The sequence below is a fragment of the Leuresthes tenuis genome, unplaced genomic scaffold (genome assembly GCF_036924035.1).
Source record: "Leuresthes tenuis unplaced genomic scaffold, fLeuTen1.0.hap1 SCAF_1, whole genome shotgun sequence".
Lineage (NCBI taxonomy): Eukaryota > Metazoa > Chordata > Actinopteri > Atheriniformes > Atherinopsidae > Leuresthes > Leuresthes tenuis.
In genome coordinates this window covers 21,360,142-21,384,736 of record NW_027325355.1, presented here as the reverse complement: position 1 = coordinate 21,384,736, position 24,595 = coordinate 21,360,142, and the positions used below count along the sequence as shown (strand labels likewise).

The 24,595-nt window shown below is 39.0% G+C and overlaps 1 protein-coding gene and 1 long non-coding RNA gene across 3 annotated transcripts in view; one reads left to right on the top strand and one right to left on the bottom strand.

Annotated features, from left to right (window-relative positions):
• The window catches only part of LOC140272433 (interleukin-1 receptor accessory protein-like 1), a 237,750-nt gene that overhangs the window by 87,844 nt on the left and 125,311 nt on the right, over positions 1-24,595 (top strand). For both annotated transcript variants that reach the window (XM_072368001.1, XM_072367923.1), the window contains exons 4-5: positions 14,423-14,609; positions 18,116-18,269. In XM_072368001.1, coding sequence (XP_072224102.1) covers positions 14,423-14,609; positions 18,116-18,269 — 341 coding nt within the window. The remainder of the gene's footprint in view (positions 1-14,422; positions 14,610-18,115; positions 18,270-24,595) is intronic.
• LOC140272883 (uncharacterized) overlaps positions 1-24,595 on the bottom strand; it is an 858,120-nt gene that overhangs the window by 822,558 nt on the left and 10,967 nt on the right. The gene's annotated exons all lie outside the window — the stretch shown is intronic.

Here is a 24,595-nt window from a genome sequence, read left to right as displayed (position 1 = left end):
GGAGGGAAAAGTTTCAGTTAGCTGTGGCCGTTGCTGAGAAGATCTTTTACAGTGACAAACCAATGTTTGTTGACTGAGTTTATTTTCAGGAGTTGTTACCCCATTGTGCATGTGGATGAGGTTTTCACGTGTCCATGCAATGATAAAAGTACTTTTTCATTTTTTTCAACTTTATTTTAGGAGTGTTTCTTTTTATGATGATCCTGTGATAGCTCATCAGTTAAAGCAAACACTTGCTGTTCATAAAAGCTTAGATTTTCAAAGCATATGAGAACTAATGGAAAGCCAGGCTTTGTGAGGCTGTATTAATGCGAAAGGACATTTGCAGTGTGGAAAATGTCAGAATAACAACATGGCAACGTTATGATTGTGACAATTTGGGAGGTTTACTGCTACATGAAATAAGTCTAGTACTGACAAAGTTTTATCCTCTTTCTTGACCTGTGTCCTTTTGACCTGTGTGTGTTTGTTTCAAATTCTGTTGCAATCCAACCAGTACTTGCTGAGATATTCGGCCTGAGCTGTTGTGGCAAGCTGCTGGCATGGTTGAAACAGCAGAGGGTTCTGTAGTAGTGTTATGTATCTGGCAGAACCATCCACCATTTGTTTGGTTGAGAAATGTGCAGTCATCATGTGCTGTGATGGAAGAAATGAGCACCCTCTACATCACTACTTTAAGAGGTTATGAGAAAGATGGTGCCAGAACACAGGCATTAGTTATTTTTGGTGCTCATGTGGATTTTTTTTCTTTTTAGTTAACTATGTGACATGAATTTGCCAAGCAGCTTCATTCAACAGTCAGGGGTTATTGATGATGCTCCCCTGTATTCAGTATTCTTTACACCTGTATATAGAGAGTGCTCTGTCAACCCTGTTTGGACGGCCTGCTAGTTGGCTCCATCTGCTTTAGTTGAGGCTGTTTTCCAACAGCCTTTGTCTGATGATGTATGGGCTGCTGTTTGGGCATAGGCCACCTTTCACACTGTGCTTTATTCAGCCTTGTGATGTGGCTGTGTGAACTTTGCCAGGTATTCACAGTGGATGTCTGACACTACAATGGCACTGTCAAAGAAGAATGTGTACTTGAAACCACTCTAGGGCCAGGCACTGGATAGTAATGGACTTTCATTTGTGAAGGAAATGTTTTCCAAAATCTTATCAATTTGTCTGCAGCTTTTAAATGTTTTTCTATAGAAACACTTCCATTTGAGCAAATATATGGTGTTAAAGTTTTTCATTTAGTTTCATCAACCAATAAGCTGCTATGTTAACAGTGATATTTTACCATACAGTTTGTAAATGCCCTGCTTTTAAATAATTCAGTATCATTAGAGTTGAACGTTTAATACTTGCTCAGTCATACTGTATATATTTGAATAAGCTTTAATAATTTCCCCTATTCATTGATCATGTATAGGAAGTATCTTAGTTTATCTTTGAACTGGTATTGAGTATATAACCAAAGTTATAACCACTTAACCAGCTTAACCACTAAGCTCTTAAAATTAATAAAGTAAATATTTGTAGTTTTTCCTTTGATTTGCTGAAAAGAGGTTCATTACTTCATAATACAAGTTGCAGGCTCTTTGCATTCATGCAGAGCTAAACTTTGGCATTTCAGTTTACCCACGTCTGCAGATAGTTGACATGTTTAGGAGACACAAAGCAAACCCTCAACACTTAACGGCATTTAACACAGTTACAAACAAGAATGTCACTTACTGACTGGAACTGTCAGTCTAAGGAAAATCAAGTAAAAGACTGGATGGATTTTACTACTTCTGAACATGTTTAACCAGTATTCACGGTTCAATTCAGTTTCAAACAAGGAGGCGCTGTCGGCACAAATTTAGTTTCTTTCCTTCTTTTTTTCTTCTATTAACTACATTACTTATTGTGTTTAAATGCCTGTAGTTGTTTGAATTGTTGTCATTTTGCTCTATTTTGCTTTGCTCTGTTAAGATTTTTGTGCTGGCCTTTTGCTTGAAAAGTGCCGTATGCATAAAGTTCATTTGAATAGTTCAGATGTTGTTGAAAAATTATTACAATACCAGTACAAGGTAAGCAATTACTGTCCTGGTCAGATATGATGTATCATGCAGTTTTTCAGACACTCAAAAAGAAAAGAGTAATAAGTCACAGGTGTTCATTCTATTCAGTTGGCAAAATTTCAGCTAACCACCATCATCTGTATTCATTTAATTTATGCTGGGTTCTCTATGTCAAAATTGATATATAGGTTTGATCTGCTGTGTGCGTGCTTTATAGTCTCAGCCAGTTTTATTCCATTCCCTGGATGCTGCTTCTGGTTGGACATTTGTCCCATACTCAATATCATTCGATTAAGCTGAGGTCAAAATGGCTCCATGGAGAAAAAGGTAAAAAGGTTGAATGAAGACTTTGTTGTGGGTGACCTGATGACTCAAATAATTTGTTACATCTGCATCAGATCTGAGGAGAATCCAGCAAAAAGAGATTTTTACTCTTAGGATCAATCTTTAACTCTAAATTCACGTGCAGTAAAACAGTCGGGGGGTTTGCATCCGAGCAATGCAAAGGTTTGAAATGTTTCCATTCCATGGTAAAGTATTTAGTTACTCAAATCCTCAGCATTGCCTTCTGATATGTTCGGCCTCCTGGTTTTCTTGCTCCACGCTGAGCAGAGGATGTCGTCAAACAAGATGCCAAACCGTTGCTGTCTGATAGCGGGGACACTGACCTTCTCTTGCTCATATCTGATGGTGGTTTTTATCTTCCAGACAAATGTCAGAAATACCATTCCCCAAGCACAATCACTTTGGCACAACTGTCACTGTCCCTTCTCCCCTCCCTCCCAACTGAATTGTGAACAGCGGAGCTCCAAGCGAGACGTCTGCAATACCACAGCTGTCAGTCAAACCGTGGTGTAGAGAACCCATATAGCTCGACTGAATCCTAAAGGCGTAAGAATGATAGGGAGGTAGCGCTGGCGTGGGACAGGAAATTTTATTAGCATTTCATAAAATGAAAGAACCTCTTGAAATGTTGCCTGTTCCACATGGTGTGAAACATTTAACAATGTTATCACTATGGAACCAGCTCTTGATTTACTAAAAGCACGTGTTCATTTGTTTGGACCGCATTCAGTGAAAAAAGGGCTCAAATATCTTCTTCTTAGTCTTTTATTACCTGACATGTTACTAGATGTGCTACACTTATATTTTGGTATCAGGAATTATTTGGTAAATCTGTAATTCATTATCAATGAAAGGACCGATAAGAAGAAGAAAGAAATACCTGCATGCTTCTTACCTTGTAGTATAAGGTGGATTTATATCGGTTGTGTGTGTGTTGTAGTCATGGCATATGTGTAAGCGCGTATTGTTGGTGCAGAAAGATTCATCCTTTAAAAGATGTGGAAACTGCTTTGCCAAAGTGCTGTGTGAGATGCATACCAACTGGCATATTTATGTTGTTCTTCATCTAACTAACCAGACTTTTAAAATACCTCTAAACATATTAGCCCGACGGGTAGGCATTGTACCTATTTGCTAGCAGCTCAACAGTCTTAATAGATCAACTTCAAAAAGTTAAGTACTAACAAGCGTGAAAGGGAGCATATTACCACCTATTTTAGCATAGTGAGACATAGCTCAGTTAAAAAAAAAAGAGCCTGCTCTCGCAGTTGGAAATGTTTCACTAACTTATCCCACTGGTGTCGCCTTTAAGACATTCTGACTTTTTGGCTCACTTACAATTAGTCAGATGTATTGACCTGGAATGTATGGAATATTGGGTGTCGTACAAAAAAAGACGGAATTGGTAAAATAATCATAAAAGCTTATTGTGTTGCACAAATAGGGATATCAGCTTTGTAGAGTCAGCACAAAACTTTTTAGATGAAATATTGCAGATGTGAGTCAAGATTTGGCAACAACATTCCTCTATGTGACTACATGATTATAATAAAGTAATTAATAGATCATGTAGCGTCCTTTTTTACAGCTAGTGTAGTTAATAAAAAGGGAGCAAATAAATCCTATTTAAACCAGATTAGTTGAGAGCAAATTGTACAGAGAAGCAAAGACAACATAAAGGGAATTAGAACAAATTAAAGGATGAATAAATGAATAACACAATATATGATTATAAAAGTTTTTTATGCATTTATTTAAAATAGATACAGAAATATATGAACAAATATGAAACAATGAATATACATTAAATTGTTCTCTTCTGTTTTGTCAGTTCTTATATTTCCACATTTATAATTTCTAGGTTAATCTTTGTATCCTGTCTCTTGCATCTTTCTTTTTCTTTTCTGTGTGGAGAAATACTCCACCAATAGCATCAGTTATCTTAGAAGGTCTTGTGGCTATTATAGCTTGTTGCTGGTACACCTATATTGAGGAATCAGCTATTTTGAGAGGAGTTGTGAGCTCAAAGGGCTGGAACTGTGTGCAGTGAGGTTAAGTTAATCTAGTTGTTGATGGCGAGTTGATAGATTATCTTTTGTGAAACCAAAAAGTCCTTCATTATCTATATATTCATTTATATGTGACATGTGTGATGTGTATGAATGTAGGTGTCAGAGTTTTTTGGGGGGGGTGACCTTTAAAAGAGCTGAGCTCAGTATTATAAGTGACTGACATGTGTAACTGCAACAACTGTTTAACAAGGAACAATGTTATGACTTGTTTTAGCTGATGAGTAGTTCTTGTTACATTTGTGATACACAAGCTTTGGAAAGCCATCAAATCCTTTTTTTTATTTCCTCAGTTTCAGGGAATATTTCTTGCTTACGTCGCCCAAACAAAACTGCTTAGTTTGCCCAAATCTTTAATGGCATTCAGAAGCAAAACACCACAGACCCCTCACCCTGACAGACTTATTTACATTTTCTTTCACCAATACATCCCAGATTCTCTATGTAAGAGCCCAGCATTACTTGTATGAAATGGTTAGCTTGTTTGATATGCTGCTCATGCGTTACTGTACACCCAGAGGGCCCGAGGACCAATGAATAAGGTCATAACGGAGATAGGAAATAGTACAATAGAGACTAATTGTTTATGCTTGTTATGAAATCAGGATGCGAGAATTAGGATGAGCTGTGAGGGTCTTGGAATGGAAAATTAGCTCCCTGAAGGCATCGACCAGGAAGTGTAATGCATGTACACAAAAGAAGTACTATCATCAGTTTGAACCCTATAGCTTAAGGGATAGCTTGGAGGACTTATCAGGCATGTTGGGTAATAAGTGCTGTGGTGATAGTTGGTTTTGGGATGAGATGATTCCATTTACACTTGATATTCTCTGCATTGCACATAGTTAGAGGAGGAGTTTTGTAGGTGTACTGTGGTCAGTCATGGAGTTCTACATAAATACATAGACTTCATTGATCCCTTCAAGAGGTTCCTTCTGGGAAATTTAAGTTCCAGTAGTAGTTCCAGTAAAAGTATGAAATCTGACACATCATACAGTAGTTCCTATTAAAAGGTAATAAAAACTAATAGTTCAAGAGTTAACTGAAATATGTACAATATACACAAAGTAGCAGCAGTTCTAAAAAGTGGCAAAGGTTGTATTGGAGTCCTTAGGTGAGTTTTTATGAATGGGTAATAAATAATGAGACTGTACAGTTATGTTGTTTTTAAATTAACTTTGCATAAAGAATGTAAAAGTAGTATTCATGGACACCAACATATAGTTGGTGTCCATGAATGAATGAATTTTAAATAGATGATGGTGTCTGTTAGCAGTTTTAATAAGTAGCTGTCATTATGTTTAGAGTCCCTTGGATGAATTATTTTAAACTTAGTCATAGATATTGTTCAGAACAGACACTGTTTGAATAGTGAAGGTACGGCATGGCCTTACTCCACTTCCTCGGTTGTTTGGTCCTCCCCACCTCCCTCCGTGTGAAGTTGTACAGTTTGATGGCTTGGGAAACAAAGGAATCTTTTAAATCTGTTCCTTGTGCTGTTCAGGAGCAGCAGCCTGCCACTGAATAAGCTTTGCTGGTTGCTGATTATGGTGCGCTGAAGATGGCTGGCATTATCCAGATTTGCCAGCAGTTTATTCACCATCCTCTTTGTCACCAGAGTCCAGCTTCATGCTGACCAGAGAGCCGACTCACCTCACCAGCATCTCCAGTCTGGAAGAATGAGATGTGCTGCTCCCCCAGCTCACCACAGCATAGAACAGGACTCTGGCAATCACTGACTGATAGAACATCCCCAGGAGTTTCTTGCAGATGTAAAATTATTGCAGCCTCCTAAGAAAATACAGTCTGCTTTGATCTTTCCTGTATAGGTGGTCAGTGTTGCTGTTCTAGTCCAACTTGTAATCCAGCACCAGCCCGAGGTGCTTGTAATTACCAACAGTCTCAACTTCCACCCCTCAATCTGAACAGATGGCAAAGTCACTCACCAGACTCTGTTACGCCCCCTTCTGGTCATCCCTGATATGCCCCACAGTGGCATATCAGCAGCCTTCTGAATGTGACACGACTCAGAGTTGTAGGTAAAGTCCGACGTGTATAGGGTGAAGAGAAGAGACCAGCACGGTTTCCTAAGGTGCGACTGTACTGCTGATCCTGTATTGCTGATAGTATCAGATGTGATGTCCTTCAGCCTGACATACTGTGGCCTGTCTGTGAGGTTAGCTGGAAATCCAAGACCCTGGGCATGGGTCCACTTGCATCCTAGCCAGTTTGTCCTGAAAGAAGAAGGGCTGGATGGTATTGAAGGCACTTCCAGAAATGGAATCTTGACTGTGCCACTTCCCTTATGAAGGTGCGAGTGGGCCAATTCAGGAGGTGGAGGACAGCATTCTCTACACCAACCTCTGTCCACGAACTGCAATGATCTAGACCAGGGATGTCCACATCCGGTCCTCGAGGGCCGCTGTCCTGCAGGTTTTAGATGTTTCCCTGCTTCAGCACACCTGATTCAGATCAATGCATCCGTAGCAGGCTTGTGAAGAACTTAACAATCTTAAGAAGAGATCCATTTAATCTGAATCAGGTGTGTTGAAGCAGGGAAACATCTAAAACCTGCAGGACAGTGGCCCTCGAGATCCGACTTTGGACATCCCTGGTCTAGATCATGCTGCACCTGAGTCAGCTCTGGTGTCAGGTGGAGGAATAGAGGGAGTTATTTGAGAGGATGGAGGGGGGAGACGATTGGGGACTAGTCAAACGAGTTGGAGAAGGTGTTGCGCTCATTTGCACTCTCCACTGCCCTCCCTTCCATGCTGCTGCTCTTTACTTTGTGTCCTATGATGGTTTCCACATTGTCTCAGACCTCCCTCATGTTCTTCTCTAGCAGTTTCTGCTCCAATTTTCTCCTGTAATTATCCTTTGCCTGCCTCGGGCACAGCTTCAGTTCACGCTATGCTAACTTTATTGCCTCCTTGTCCCTGTTTTTGAAGACTGCCTTTTTCTTGTTTAGTACTGCTTTCACTCTGCGTGTTACCCATGGTTTATTATTGGAGAAACAACGTGCAGTTTTAGTTGGGGTGATCACATCCATTCAGAAAGTTCAGTAATCCATCAGGCAGTGCGTCAGTACACCTCTGTCCTCTCCATGTGTACTATGCAGTACATTCCAGTCTATGGTTTCAAAACAGTCTCTTAGGGCATCCTCCACTTGAGGAGACCAACTCCTAAAAGAGCATTTTGTGACAGGCTGTCTTTGTACCAGAGGGATGTATTGTGGCTGCAGGTAAACTTGAATATGGTCAGACTTCCCTTGTGGGGAGGGGCGTGACCCTGTATGTGTCCATCATACAGTAAGTCTGTTGTCCCGTTGTATGTTGTTGGATCATCCACAAACTGGTGGAATGCAGCCAGAGTAGAGTCCAGGGTGACATGTTTAAAATAGCGATAAATGCCTCCTTTTCTGCAGCCTTGCCGTGAATGAATGCATTTTCTCACAGGCAGTGGCTTACAGAGGGATGTACACGAAGATGGTGATCACGTGACTGTACTTGCTCTGTAAATAGTATGGTCGGATACTATACTAACAATAGTATGGTTGTTAGTATGGCTAACAACCATAGTATGGCTAGTATGGTTAGTATGGCTAACAACCAGTGGCTCTATATCCCAGCACCATAAGATCCACTTAACCGACACGTCTTTGGTTACATTATTGATGGTTGATATAAATCCCCCATCTTTGCTTTTTCCGCTGGCTTAAGAGTCTCTGTAGGCCCAGAAAGTCCACATTAGAGCCCAGTGTGCAACAGGTTAGTGACGTCTCTGTGAAGAAAAGCTACTCATGATAAATCCTCTGATTGATAAACTACATTTGAAACTGTGCTCAAAATGGAAGAGCTGAGTGTCACCATTGTGAAGTATGATAGCTTGAGCTTTTCAGTGTTTCACTCTGTTGCTTGACCAATACTATTTGCACCACAAATCAGCAACAAATAACTATATTGCCTTTATCCATTAACTGAATTCACTAAGCAGTCACACAGGTGTTAAAATTGAAGATACTGATTTCTTGGATTCATTTGAGGCTGTTATTTCTTTGCTCTTTAATGGTCAAATATCGCATTATGTAAAGGTACGGCTTATCTGTCTTTATCCTGTCTTTTTATGCTTCTATGTGTGGATACACGTAGGCAGACAGGTGCTGGCATGGGTTTCTCACACAGCAACAAAGCTAAACTATCCACTCAGGTATGTGCTGCTCCCTGTTAAAGTGTGTACAACAGGACAGGTAAATAAAAGGCCTGTTAAGCTGGTGGAGGCAGGGGCGTGGGGACAAACCATAGAGAAAGAGTGAGTAAGAAAAGGTGGATTGTATTTAATTCAGAACAGACTCTGTTGTTCCAACATGGCAGACAAGTGCCACACTCTTAGACAGGAGCTAAGTAGGAGGAAGTTGGCTTGCAGTTGGATTTGGAGAGCCAGAGTACTTAATCATCCCAGGCTTGGTAGTAGAGTTGACAGTTGAGTTATGAGCAGGCGCCACAGGTAGGAGCCCCAGTCTTCCCACTGCTCACTATGACCTTCGCTCTTGCCATAAATAATGTAGAGACCATAAAATACTGATTTAGGATAACTGGGCTGGCTCCATCTTGGTCTGGATTAATCTTGGCTTGGTGTTAGTAGGGATGGTGGTACCAGACCGCAGGGGACCGACACATTTGACAATGCGTCATAGATGTCGTGCGTATGTCAGTGTTCTGATCTGTTATATGCGAGTCCAGTTTTAGTCTGGTATCATTGCCAGTTTAACAGCCCAAAGTCATTTGAGGACTCATTTGAATAGTATGAAATGAAAATAAATCTGTTAGTCTAAGCCATTACTTTTCTGCCTATCTGAAAATGTTGATGCATCTTTCAAATGCAATTGTATAAAGTTCCATTAAGTTTGAATTATACACTGTCACAGGAAACATTTTAGCTCTTTTATATCTACTCTCTACATCCTGATGTGGGAGTTGAACTCTGCTGGTATTCCAAGAAGATAGTAATTTTAATGTGATTACTTCCACAGTAACCGAACACGAGAAGATATGGTATGATGGAAATGCACTCGAGGGTGATATTAAATGCCCAAACTGAAGAGCATACCTGTCTTCATGACTTGAGCCGTTGTCAGTTTTAGTGAATTTATTTATGCATTCTTTTTTTCCAAATCTTTTTCAAGGGCCAAATGCACTTCCTAACATTACAGAGATGAGAAGAAACAATCCTTCAGGAAAATGGCAGAAAGAGCTGGGGTTCTTATTTCTGGTGACTTTTTAGATCATGGAAAGACTGGGCTTGCATGCAAATAAAAGCAAGCAGGGGGTATGTGTCTTGCTAGCTTACTGCTGACATCTTTACAGTTGGCATATTACCTGTCAACACAGACTGCACAAAAAAGCACAGTGACAACATGTACACAAATAATCCAAGCTGAAAGTTTTTTCCACATTCTCCCTTCATCCTCACTGAAAATTATATCTCTAAGCTTATCAGTTCCTCTGTCAGTGCTGACGTGTGCTGGCAAATTCACATTGATTGTAAATAAACAGCGTCATAGATGAAGGGTTCTCAAGTCTGAATTGAGTGCATGACTCACATCTTACACTTTGTCATGCCACAAAGTTTTTTTTTCCTTACAGTGAATAACAAATTCCAAACTTATGATGATGTTGCATAAAAAGAGGGGACAGACTTCTTCAGTCTTCAGCTAACTTGGTGATTTTTACACGCTCACCAGAGCAAGATCTTTCTCCCCGTTGGTCCATGAAAGGTAGCTGTGACTGTGAGCTCCTTCAGATGTGTTGTGCTTGTAGTGCATTTAGAAATATTCTTGGCGTGACCGTGAGTTAATTGGCCACTTTTGACATTGGGACATAAAAATACTGAAAAATATGTGAATGAACAGCTGTTATCTCCATCTTGTTTTTTTTTTATTTGTATTTTTTATTAGTGTTGGTTTGAAAAATGTAGCGTATTAATGCAGCATAAATTGTGACATACAGATAAACCTTTCTCTATTTAAATATCTGAGATGATGCTGTTTTACGGCACAGGCCAGCATTCTATTGTAAATCCCTAAAAGATTAATATCTGTGATGAGTTCTTTTCCCTTCCCATTAATGTCATTGTCATCGGGGAACCTTTCACCCTCTGCTCCTGTAACATCTGCTTCACACCAAGATACTGCTCCAAAAACATTTAGACTTGTAAGTGAGCTGAAGTAATTAATTAGCAATTATTTCATCATCCAATTTCTATTAGGGAGGAGTTAGTTTAATTAAGAGATTCATAGAGTTAGTTCATTAATTTCCCCACAGGTGCCCTGGATTCTCAGGAGACTTTCAAATCAATTCTGCAGCCTCTTATTTAATATCAGATGGAATAGATATCACTTAAAGCGTAGGTCTCATTGACTTTCATCTTCTGGCACATTTGTTGTCAGTCAATAAAAATAAAGATATATCAGTTAATGTGGATAATTAGAAGAGATCCAGAATACTTTTTTCAAATTTCAATCATATAAAGTCCCATGAGTGCATTCCAGTAAGGGGACACTGTGGAATCTTTCACAATATGTCACTCAGTCTTTTCAGCAGACTGCTTAACTCCTTGCTGACCATTGCAGATAATTTCACTGAATTTGCTGCATATTGCATCTCAAATTCTCTTCCTGCCCTCCAGCTGTATGCTATAGCTGTCAGCCTGACACCTCTCTGGGCTGACGTGTGGAGGATGGCATCTATCATTGCCACAACACTGCATATCTGCTTCAGTTTGACACATTGGACTGACACACTCACCCATTAATGCCGTGGTGTCACCTAGCTTGTTATCACTGTAACTGCGGTATGCAGTTTCACAAATATTCAGTAGACGGCATGCAATTAAATCTCAGACATGTGCTGCAGCAGAAGGGTTTTTCTGTTTTGTCTTTTGAATAGCCTTCAGGAATATTACTATATACACGCTGAGAGAATAGTCAAGAGATCACCTGGCTCTTAAGCCTCAAAAGACATAGTGATGGATGTGAAATATTGGAAAGAGACTGTAGGACAAAGTGTTGGCTTACGCCATCGATCACTCATGCAGAGCAGATGACACAATTCTTTCTCTCTCCACCAGCAGGCGAGTTTATCAGTGCTGCCCAGAATATTTAACAGAGACGAGAGCACGCCCGTGGGATCTAATTTGCACAGGTGTCCATCTGGTAGGGGTTGTCTGGGATAATCTTCACATCATGTCACATTTGCATCGGGGCTTCGCGAAAACGGCACACTAAATGTAAGAGGAGTGGGCGGAGCTGGCTGGTTCAAAGGTTGAGGGATTGTTAAGCTGATACTGTAGTGAAGACCAGTGTGTTATACTAATCCACAAGGCAGCTAATACTTTGCAATTATGAAAGGATTTAACATGTTTGCAATTGTTTGTTGGTTCAGCTTAATTTGTGTAACCAGCTTTAGTTAGAAAATTAGCAGTGAGATTTGCCTAAACACTGCCAATTTGTTTGGTTTTTAAACCAGGAGGGATTTGCTGCAGTCAGGCTGGAGTACTTGTCAACTCTGACAGTCTTATTAGCCAGATTGGGCAAAGAAAAGGTGCTGCTATTGAATTCATTGATCATCTAGAAGACTTGCCTCTGTTCTACTTCTTCAAATAGCGCAACATTCACATTGGATCGATATGTTCATTGATTCCCACATTCTGATCTATCAAGGGTGTACCCTGCCTCTCGCCCAATGGCAGCTGGGATGGGCTCCAGCTCCTGCCGCGACCCTGAATTGGATTAAGAGGGTATAGAAAATGGATGGATGGATTCCCACATTCTGTCAAAAAATACCCAAGCTGCGGATCCAATCTCAAACTCCATGGTGGGCAAGAGCAAATCTGATCAGGATGCTCTGTCTGGACTGGTGTAATTTTTAAACAAGTGTTCCTCAAACAAAGACATCACAGACAGCAGATGAACAGTACAGTGTGCAGCAGGAATTTATACACCCTTTCACAGTATCAATTAAATGTCAAGAGATTTAAGTTCTTCCTCTTATTAAAAGTTTGAAACAAAACAGAAAGACTTCATTAAAAAATACAGGCCCCATAGCAGAAGCTTAGGACAGTGAACGTGAATACACCTGTTATTACTGACACTCACGCTGGAAAACCTCTGATTATTGAATCAAAACTAAGTACACTTGTGATTTCTGTCAGATTTTATAGACTTGGTTATAAACTGACCTCTGAACATCAGACTTTCCTCAGTTGTACATCTATACGGATTGTGTCTCTCCGCACGTCTTCATTGTGGCTCAACATAGAAAAGAATTGACAGCGGATTTGAAAAATCTGACAGAGTTTATCAAGATGGAAAAGGATACAGAAGGATTAATGACCAGTGGAAACAGTTGCAGCAGTATCTAGGAAGTATAAAATGAGCTATAGCTCATTCTATATCTAGCTTTGAAAAATAGATGGTAATATTTCAGATTAGGCTCAGGATTTTCTGTGGCAGCTCAGACAGTTTGAAAGAAATCGTATGACTTAATATGTCCAAGAAAGGAAAAAACAACATTCAGCACTGAACTAAATGATCAAACATTACTGAAGACCATGAAAAGAATCCTCAAAAATGTTGATTGAAGGATCCAGAACATTAGGAGCACATTATATAAATTTCAAGAGAAATTACTTTTGGTTTAAATGACGTCCAGCATGGTGAGCTCGACGTATGTCGCTGCAGTAAATACGTTGTCATGGCAATGAGGCACGGAGGTGGGAGTGTGATGAGGTGGAGCTTGTTGGGTGCAAAATTTGTTGAAAAGATGGCTTCTGTAGATAGAACCATGAATGTCTGGATAAAACAAAGTACTGGCTGCCTAGGTCCATAAAAGTGTAGCAGACAAATACACCAACATGATAACAATGCAAACCACGCATCAGTTTTTAAGGAAGAAAAAATTCAAACTATGACCTTGCAGAGTAAGTTGCCTGACTTGATTTTACCTGCAGAGCATTTTTAATGGTTTTTGATGGCAGACTATGCGAGTCCAAAAAAACACCTGAAATTTTACAAAAAAAAGATTTGAAGCTAACTGATTAAGTTTCTACAGTAGGACTTGTATTTCTTATGCATTGTATTGAAATGGTTTGTGTTAACAAAGAGCAAAACCCTACTTTTTAACTTCAAAATGATGCAGTCAATTGCTGGTAATGCAATTTTAAATTGGTTGAATTTTGAGTTATATTCACTGCACTTTAGTCATCTGTGATGTATACCACAATACCAAGCAGTAAAATTAAATATTTATTCCACCACGGATGAATACTCACCAGTATCTCTGCACCCAGCCAAGCATGTAGCCTCCAAACATTACAAGTAATCTAGCATTTTACACCCTCTCTACCTTGCATTATAAATTCTCATTTTTATGTATATGACCTGAGCACTTACAGTACATCAATTGGAGCAAGTAATTTTCTGATCCTGTTGCTGGTACTGTATCAGCCTAACACATGAGAACAAAAAGCTCAATCAAACGTCAAGAGCTGTTGACATTCAGAGCTGTTGCTCTATATTGCCACCCATGTCCTCCACCTTTTGATACTTGCACAAGTATACTCAATTTATACATGGACGCTGTTATATATGAATACTTTAGAGAGCGAGGTTCATTAGGTAGTCATACCCCAAAGGATGAGAAAACAGTTCAAGAATTTGTAATTGCTTTAAGGAATAAAGTGCAAATAATAAAGAATATTATTTGCACTGAAAAACCAAGCATTTGTTTTGCACTTAAAACAAAGAAAAAGTCTTTCTGCCTCCACTGCATTTAATGATTGACAACACTAAATCTGAGGAACCTGGCAAAGCTTTTGTTAAAACGCAGCACCTGGAAAGACTTCAGTATTGTACAAGACAGTTAATTTCTTTGGCTGATTTTTCCAACAATTTCTTTGCAGGAATTCCACCTACTGCATGAAGGTGTCCATGTCTCTCACTGTGGCGGAGAATGACACAGACCTCTGCTACAACTCCAAAATGAGGTTCTTTGAGAAAGCAGAACTAAGCAAAAGCAAAGACATCACCTGCCCAGGCATTGAGGATTATATACAGCCAGGGGTGGAGCCTGAAATTGTGTGGTACAAGGTAAGACAGCTTTTTTTTTTTTTTTTTTAAATATATACTAAATCTTAGTCATATTCAGATGTAGTTATATTTGAAGGCTATCTAATCTTCATGGTATGAAACTAAAAGGAAAGTGTTTGCTGTAAACAATCAACCATCTGGCTCCTTATGTTTAATCTTCCTCCTAATGACGGTTTGTGACTCCAAGAGTGTAACTGGCCCAGGCAGAAGCTGTGTGAACGACAGGCCACTTTGACAGAGCTGCATTATGCAGCTTAGGGACACTGAATTATTTCAGTGTTTGAGTGCTGGATTAGATAGCCACATGGCTTTGCTCCTCCACAGAAATCAGATTAAAATAACAGATAATGACCGTGGGCTCCACACCCCCCAGTTATTAGCCCTCACTTTCAGTGGACTGTTTGAATTCTTGGAGGCTGACCCACATCATCCCAGTTCCTCAGGTGGCCCAAAATCTGAAAAAGCCTCAGTAAATTCTGAAAGTCTGTGTTTACTATCACTTATCACCTTCATGATATTATGGTGTAAGGAAATGGAAAAAGAGTAATCAAGAAATATTATCCTTGAGTCTGTCTCTGTCAATGTAAGTGCTTATTACTCCCAACTCTTGGCTGGTCAGCAGAGGAGTCAGTGTGGAATTGATACTGAAACATGAAGTCTATAAAAGCAATAATGAGACAGTACTTGTCACTCCACAGAAAGATGTGTTGCTAATCACCAAGTCAAATTTAATTTTAAAAAATTACAGCTGTAAGATAGACAGACCAAATTAACCGCACCAATGAATCAGGCGAGCACAGTAAAATGGCATTTATTTTAACCAAACAGTTTAGATGTGAATTCACAAACTTCAATCAGATATGCCAGTGACAGATAGAGCCACGCCTGCTCAAACTATCACTTTTCCACCTGTTTCCACTCATTAAACGTGACTGGCATGTGAGTGTAGTGATCTTTTACATCACCTGAAGACGTTTTCATATCACCACTGCTGTTTGTCTGAAGAAAAGCTGGGTCATCACACAAAACTTTTATGTCCTTCCAGAGTTAGTTTCTCATGACATGTTGTTTTTCCATTGAAATTGATGTTAAGCTAACAAACAGCTGTGGAAGGGAGCAGTTGCATAATCAGATAGAGGGCAGACGTTTCAGTTGCAGCTCAAACACTGTTAAAGTTTTCTCTTGAGAAAGACTGCGCTGCTGTACCATATCAAAGGTAAGACATTGCTTATTTATGTATTCAACACAATCTTTCACAGAGATGACACCTGCATTATTACTTACTACCAGATTAATAGAAAGCCAGCAGGATGCCACGATGCAGCAGCACTTTGTCCTGTAACTCCAACTGTTACACATTTCGGCACAACATAGTTGACAGCCTTTTCACATTTTCATGTACAAAAGTTTTAGTGCTAAATTGCAGCAGATCTCAAATTCGCTTTACACTAGATTTGAAATAAACCAACAACAAATCAACTAATGCAGGCTTATCTTCACTGTTCTGATCAAAGTAATACATCAAACTGCCCTGCATGACACATATCCGCATATAGGACACAATTCACAGATGATCTGCTCATGAATCCAAATATACCCAGCAAAATTAGAAAATAATAGTGAGTCACACTCAGTATTTGGACAGAAGCATCTACAAAGCGCCTCATTTTCTTTCTCTTTCATGCATACGTACACACTCTGTCTTTCTCTTATTTAATCCTTAAAGATATTTATGTTGTAGGACACTAGCCTTCATAGTCTCGGACATATTCATCAACCTGCCCTTCATTTAAATGCGACATGAAACATGAGGGCTACACTATAAATTATCAGTTTTAGATGTCTGTTCCTCTCAGTTGATATGAAGGAGGCAAGAAGCATAAATTTGTCATCATTAAAATCCATCACTTGAGCTTTGGTATCCTTTGCCTGAGCTAATGTTAGCCAAAAATATGCATAATTAAAAAGGATTTCTAATTTATTTACATCACTAGTGTGCACAACAGTGGTGATCAGTTAAACCCTACATGACTGAGAAAAATAGATGATGGATAAAAGCTCTTACATCTGGACTGCAGGAGCTTGTTGTACCTGCCCTGAATCTGTCTAAATTTAAAGTATATACTTAAACCAAGTTAACTAACTCACAAAGGTCATGTTGACTGCTAATATCACTCAAACTATGAACATTTTAGTATAAACTACAACCCAAGTTTTAAACAAAGTAGAGTCGCACCCCTTACCATCAGATATGTGTGCCAGAGGGTTCCTCTTTCGTGAAGAGGCTGCAGCATCCATGATTTCAAAATTCAGCTCCTCTCAACACAGAACAGTTTTCCACTTTGCCTCAGTGAATTTTAAATGAGCTTTGGCCCAGAGAAGACAACAGCATTTCTGCATCGTTTCCACACATAGCTGCTGCTTTGTATGATAAATCTTTAACCTGCATTTGTGGATGGCACAGTGATCGCAGACAAAGATTTCTGGTCTGTTTTTAATGCAGTGCTACCTGAATACCAGAAGATCACAGGCGGCATCCCATGTTTCCAGATTCTCTGAATCTTTTGATGGCATCATGCACTGCAGGTGGTGGAATATGATGGACAGTTTCCACAATACAATTCTGAAATTGTTCCACAATTTGTAGATGCAGTTTTTTGCAGATGGATGAACCTCAGCATCTTTACCTCTGCAAGACTCTCGAAGGTGCTCTTGTGGGATTGTCACTCACTGTATTCAAATTATAACCTTTTCCTTTTTCTGGTAATTATAGATGCATATAATCTCTTTTGAGCCTGGAGGTTTACAAAAATAGAAAAACCCAACATTTTATTGTGATGATTGAGCTGAAACACCACAAAATCCATAAAATGAGTAAAATAAAATACAGAGTCAGCCATTTATACTACAAGACAACTAAATTAACTGACTCACATTGTTCATATATGAAGAAATTAAATGTATGTCTACATGGCCGAAGGAAATGCAGATTGACATTTTCTATTATTTGGCCTCAAACAACAGCTCTATTTTTTTTGTTTTTGTAAGTTCCTGACTTTTTTTGCAATTTATTCATAAAGTCAAATTTACACATAAGCCAAATGATCTTGCAAGCTGGTGGTCCAACCCAGCAGAGCAGTCTTGTTCAGAATGATAAATGCACAGCCATTCAGTCACATAAATCAGTTTGAATCAGTGTTGCCTGAACAACAGGGTGCACCAAACTAATGTCTGAAATCTAGCATTATTTGACATGACAGTCCTCTGCGGTTATTGTATTCAAAAGATAATTTAATATTTTATGACAGAACATTTATTAGCAAGAGTCCCTGATAGATTTGGTCTTTAATCATCATTCACTTATGAAAAGTAGTGAAAGCTCTTCTTTAATCTGTTGCTAATGAGTACACATGTGAGCGTAAGAAATGTTTTCACACAGATCTGTCTCAGTATATTTCCTATACGCTAACATTCCACGTTCCTTTGCTTTTGTTTTGAAAAACAAGGAATGCAAGCCAAAGCAGTGGAGACAAACCATAGAAAAGAAGAGGGACATCCTGTCCATCAAGGAAGTACGGGAAGATGACATTGGGAATTACACCTGTGAACTGCCTTTTGGGAACTTTGTGGTACGGAGGACGACTGAACTGTCAGTCACAGGTAAAGACATATTCCACCCTTAGTTATTATATTTTTTATATTTTTGAGGGCGTAGAATGTAATTATCAGCTGAATGTAAACAAAAGCAGTTAATTTCTTAGTTCCGGTAATAGTTTTCTGCATATTTTGTTTTTTCACGCTGTAACTCTGTTGTCATGTTGTTGTCATTTAAGCTGTTTGTGGTACATTCAGTCGCGTTGCTGTCTGTCCGACTTCTCGGCTGCTTTAATTGCTAAGCAGCGGAATTCACGTGAAGCCACTTCAGCACTTTTTCTGAGGGCTACTGAAATATTTAAGCCTGAACCCAAAGCGGGTGACAGATTGCTTGTCGCTGACTCAGTCGGAGCCAAGGTTGACACAGAGCATTTTGCATTGGGAGAATCCTAAATTTACAACTTGATTATATACCCGTCTGTTTTTTAATTACACAGTATGCGTTTGGAATGAGTTGTGGCACTTTTATTAAACAGCATTGAGGTTACAGTATTTATCAACTAGGCTCGTTTTGTAATCTTTTAAAGAAGTTATATCACACTTTTGGGATTGTTTTTGCTTTCTTTCACTGTTTTATGGCCTATAAGTGGTATAATAATGCAGAAATCCTAAGCTCCTGTTTATAATTGGAGCTTCTTATCCAATAACAATTTTAAATTGAATAACTAAACCTTAATACATAATTCATACCTCACAGCTGGTTTGGCACACCTCTAACAAATACTGAGACTGTCTTCCATTGTAGTAGTTTTGACCAATCAGTGAAGAATGGCCCTTTTAATATTACTTGCTGTATTTTAAATGGTCCTGCATCTCATTTTCATCCATATAAAGTGATTTCTTTTTAACAGAGGAGCTCTTAGTGTTTTTATCAAACACGTTTCAGTGCTTTATTCAGTTTTGCATGACCACAGCCTCCCTTGTCTGTGACTCATTTGGCTCAGCTCACCTATCCTGTGGTTTGTAAAGATACAAACAAATGTTGGATGACGCAGACTCAGACAAAATAGAACTGAAGAGCTCTGGAATGGATACATGTGCGTCACTATCATTTGTGGTGTAACGGCTAAAGTGCCTTCTGCTAACTGCTACTTGATTACAGCTTTGTAGGGCCTTTAAAGAGAGACTCCAGTGAAGGCCAAGGAGTGTCTTAAATCATTTCTCAGCATCCTGAAAATGTCATCCAAGGGGAATAGTCTTAATCTTTCTATCTTCTTTTGAGAGGTTCAGCATTTCAATACAGCCAACAAGAGATGATTAATGATGGGGCCATGGCCGCTGATTGTTGGAGAGAAATAACCCTTCAACTTCTGTCTCTGTGGGTTTTCTCCCACATTCAGTGTCCCTCTTGCTGTAAATGTTTCTCTTTTTAACCTTTTGATGCTCTAACAGGATTTACCAACAATATGCATGAAGAATAGACTCCAGCTGTGGCAGCCGTTCTTTCTGTCTTGACTTCACATGCCAGCATGATCACATGAAGTATTAGACTGACCTTATGAATAGTTCATAAGATCATTATGTTGCAAAGCATTTGATTTCAGGAACAGGTGATGACTCCCAGTTATAGAATTCTGTTCATATTGTGTCCTAAACCACATGCAATAATAAAGCTGTGTATTTTAAATAGATGAATGGTTGAGGTATAATTTATGGCTCCATTTATGAAGTCATTTGATTGTTTTATTTTGTAAACTTTTGTCGCAGAAGAATTGTTAGTGATGACTAGAGTGGCACGATATCCACTGTACCCCACGGTGCCAAATCGTCACGGTTGCTACTATACTAGAAATTCTACACGACGGTACCGTGGATTACTATAGTAACGGTGCCAGTTTCCGCTACACAGCGAACAACACAGCTGCAGAATGAGTGAATGATTGGCTGTTTGTCTGTTACTGGTGGCCTCCAGGATATGATAGGCTGTTTCTGCACACTGGGTCCACCTATCTGTTAGCTGATTGGCTGTTTGTGTGTCTCTGACAGAACAAACTCCTGTAGACAGCTCCGCTTCGATAGAAATTCGATTCAAAACTAAAGTTCTGTCATGCCCAGACGTGTGCACAGCGGACACAAACAACACATACACACATACTCACCATGGCAGAAGCACCGGGCCCGAGCAGCGAGTCTGCCGCAGCGTCAACTCATCAAAAAAAAACTCCAAAAGCCACATTTGGAACTATTTTGGGTTTAAACAAGGCACAGACGATAAAGCAATAGATGATGGCCGTCCACTGTGCAGGCGCTGCCACCAAGCTAAAGGAGCCAAAGGAGGCAACACATCCAACCTCATAAAACACCTGCAGTGTGACCCAGATTTATATGTCGAATACCAGGTTAGCATTTCCTGTTTATTTTCTAATAGGATAATATTAGGCTATATGTTCCGTGTACAGGCTGAAGAATGAAGAGTTAAGAGATGTTAAAGCACTAAGAAAATACATAAAAATATAGTTTTCACAGGGAATGAGTTCCTGTTTATTGTATTTTGTCCTCTCTGTTTTATGTTGGAGAAGAAGCATTATTGTCAAATAGATTTTTTAAAAAGACAGTGGATTTGTTATCCTAAATTGATTATTTATATTAGTATTATGTTTTTCATGCACATTCAATTCAATTCAGTGGTATGTATATAGCGCCAAATTACAACAATTGATCTCAAGGCACTTAAATAACATAGTCCAATTCAAGCTAATTGGAATTTAATTAATTGTAATCATAATCCAATTAGGTAATTTCCAAATAATCCAATTCATTCATATAGCGCCAATTGAAAAAAAAAATTTCTAGCTAAGGAAACCAACAGATTGCACCGAAACTTTTCTTCAGTCCAATCTCCCGTCCTGAGCGTGCCTGTGGCGATTGTGGAAAGGAACGATTCCCTTTTAACAGGAAGAAACCTCTTGGAGAACCAGACTCAGGAAGGGTGGCCATCCGTCTCGACCAGCTGGGGTTTGAGAAGACAGAAAAGGGGGAAAAAACACCATAACACCATTCAAAGGATACCTGTTGGAACGGGGAAACACAAGTTAATAACCATAATAATGTCACATGTACATAATATCATTTGAGAAATTAAATGGGGGGGGGGGGGAAGAGAGCAAAGTGAGGAAAGGTGTGACAGATGAGGTCCCCCAGCAGTCTAAGCCTATAGCAGCTTAACTATGGGATGTTTCAGGATTACCTGAGCCATCCCTGACTATAAGCTTTATCAAAAAGGAAAGTTTTAAGCCTAATCTTAAAAGTGGAAAGGGTTTCTGCTTCCCGGACTTTTATTGGCAGCTTATTCCACAAGAGAGGGACCTGATAACTGAAGGCTCTACCTCCCATTCTACTTTTAGAAACTCAGGGAACAACAAATAAACCTGCAGTTTGCGAGCGAAGTGCTCTGTTAGGAGAATATCCAACTATGAGATCTTTAAGATATGATGGAGCTCGGTCACTAAGAGCTTTATATGTGAGGAGAAGAATCTTAAATTCTATTCTGAATTTAACAGGGAGCCAATGAAGAGAAGCTAAAACTTGAGAAACATGACCTCTCCTGTTAGTTCTCATCAGAACTCTGGCTCCAGTATTTTGGATCAGCTGGAGGCTTTTCAGAGAATATGTGGGACAGCCCAATAATAAAGAATTACAGTAGTCCAATCTTGAAGTAACAATCATCAGCCTGAGACAGGATGTTACTGATTTTAGCAATATTACAAAGGTGAAAGAAGGCAGTCCTAGAAACCAGTTTTATATGTGCGTCAAATGATATATTCTGGGCAAAAATAACTCCAAGGTTCCTCACTGTAGAACTAGAAGCACACACAAAGCAACAGGAAGTGATGCAATACGTCTTACCGCAAAGCCGCCATAACAACATACGTGATTAATAAGTATTTATGACTTGTACAAATACATTACAGTTCATGAAAATAATAATAATAAAAAAAGGCTGCAGTATCGCGATAATACCCGGAACCGTGATACTTTGTCTGGTATAGTATCATGGTTACTTATTTTGGTATCGTGACAACTCTAGTGATGACTTTCATGCATTTGAGTCGGTGATTGTTTACATGACATAAATAATGAAGAGTCCCTGAAAGTATTGCAGATAATGTCGTTGACATTTTGAAATGGCAAAACATTGCTTTGTGAATTAAATTGTTACTTGATACAGTGCAAATTCACGAATAAAGCAATGAACTTAGGGGAAGAGCTGGTCTATTCAGAACAATTGAATACCTCTCTAGTTTTAAAAGCCCAAGGTGAACCTGCTGTTGAGTAACTTAATTTTACTACGTCATTGGAAGTTTTTGTCTTTTTTAGCTGTTCAACAACAGCTATGAAGAGAAAAACAGCCGCAGAGGTGGTAAAGGCTTTTGAATCTGTTTTTAGCGAGACCCCTAAAAAACTTCAAATTGATGCGGGGAAAGAATTTTTTAACAAAACATTTAAGGCTTTATTAGAGAACCACGAAGTTGTGCATTTTGCTACGCCGAGCGAGGTAAAGGCGTCTGTGATTAACTTATAGTTAAAATTTAAATGTGTGCAAAATGGTGACAGCTCAATTTATCTAGTATAGACAACAGAGAAAGAATGATGGAATGAACTGTGCAGTTAATGCACCTTAAATAACCACTAGACCACTTTAGTGATGATTGGATGTCATATTGTTGCACTAAAATAAACAAAGAAACAGTATATGGAGACCATCATCCTCCAGAATATGACCCCATTGATTGTGTCCTCTAGAAGGCCAAACAGTCCTTACTGTGACTACTGGATGACTACTTCAATGGTCTGTATATGAAAAATGGTTCCCATGAAAACAACTGTTTTGATCATTAACTAACCCTAAACAAATATTGTTATTACCTAAACCTAACCAGGTAATGACCGTAGCATATCTATAAAGTGTTTTCATGCTATTAAGTGAATGTAATTCGGAAGTGGAAACAGTTCTTATATGTCAGATATGAACACGCGTCATGAGGATTTGTGGTTTCAACAGGAACTCTTGACAATGAAGCACTCACATGAGTTATAGTTCCTTCCTGATGCTTGGAACTGAATACTGCACAGGGTGCGATCACTGGTCGGATTTGATGGTATAAATGCACAACCTATGTGGTTGTTTCCGTTGGAGGACTTTTTGTAATACGATTTTGAGTCGAGCTTTGCAAACTGAAAACGCTGTAAAACTGTAGAAAAGAGGAGGAGCATTTTACTGGTGGACTCCAGCAGCATTTCACTTATGACAGAGATGCAAATTAGCAGTTTCACCACAAATGGACTTTTACTATAAGTTAAAACATGTAGTTTTGTCTCTAAGCAACAGACTAATAGAGGTTCTCATTGTTCTTGTTGAACATGGAGATCTTTTTGTCAGTTGAGAGAAATGTGAGTATTCACTCTGCGTTTGGCTTGGTTGCTTTTACTTTTTGGCAGAATTGCTATCCTTGGAGTTTTTTAATGTTTTATTAATTTCCTGTTTTTGATTGAAGAAGTTCGGGGTTTTTAAATTGTGTTTATTCTGCAGCTGCGGTGGCTGTATGGACTGTACTGTACTAACAGCCCAGTTCTGTCTTCCACCTCTGTCTGCTGTGACTCCCTCTGTACACATGAGACAAATCTTGTCTCATAAGGAGGAGGATTTTGCTCTTGGAAAGATTTCTCATGCATGGTGTTTAAACAAGCTGTGTAGGAGGTTTTATTATTACTGTTCTATTCTATGTCTTGAACCGTCATATGACAATGACCACAAAGACTGAATGCGTCTCACTTTTTTGATAGACACTCTGGTTTATTATAGAATAAGTGTCCTTTATTAGTTTTATTATTCATTACTTGTGTGGGCCAAAGACCCAAGTTTGTCTAATTTTCTCAATTAATCATGTTAATAAGCATTCTAGGGTTCAGTTGTTGAGGAAATTGCCAGCCATTTATCCCCATCATAGTCCCATCTATTGGGCAAATTAAAAGTCTGAAACTGAGCAAAACCAGAAAGCATCATAAGGGAGTCGAACTTTTCTGATAACTCAAGAAAAAAAACATTGCTAAGAAGAGTCGTTACCAAAAGATAGGTTGAATATTTGGCATTTTGCTGGAATTCACTCAATTAACTTTTAAACCATTAGAGATTTTGGCACAAGCTTCATTGTTCTTTCAATAGGATGTTGTTTTTGGTGATGCTTAAGTAAAGAAAGAAGAAGTGGGATAGACACTGATGCACAAAACTGTTCTTAAGTCAGCACAAGCCTAACATTGTGTAGCCAGCTCACTCTGTGCTTTATGATGCCTTAGTTTCATTCTGGTTCATATTTAATTTCCAACCAATGACT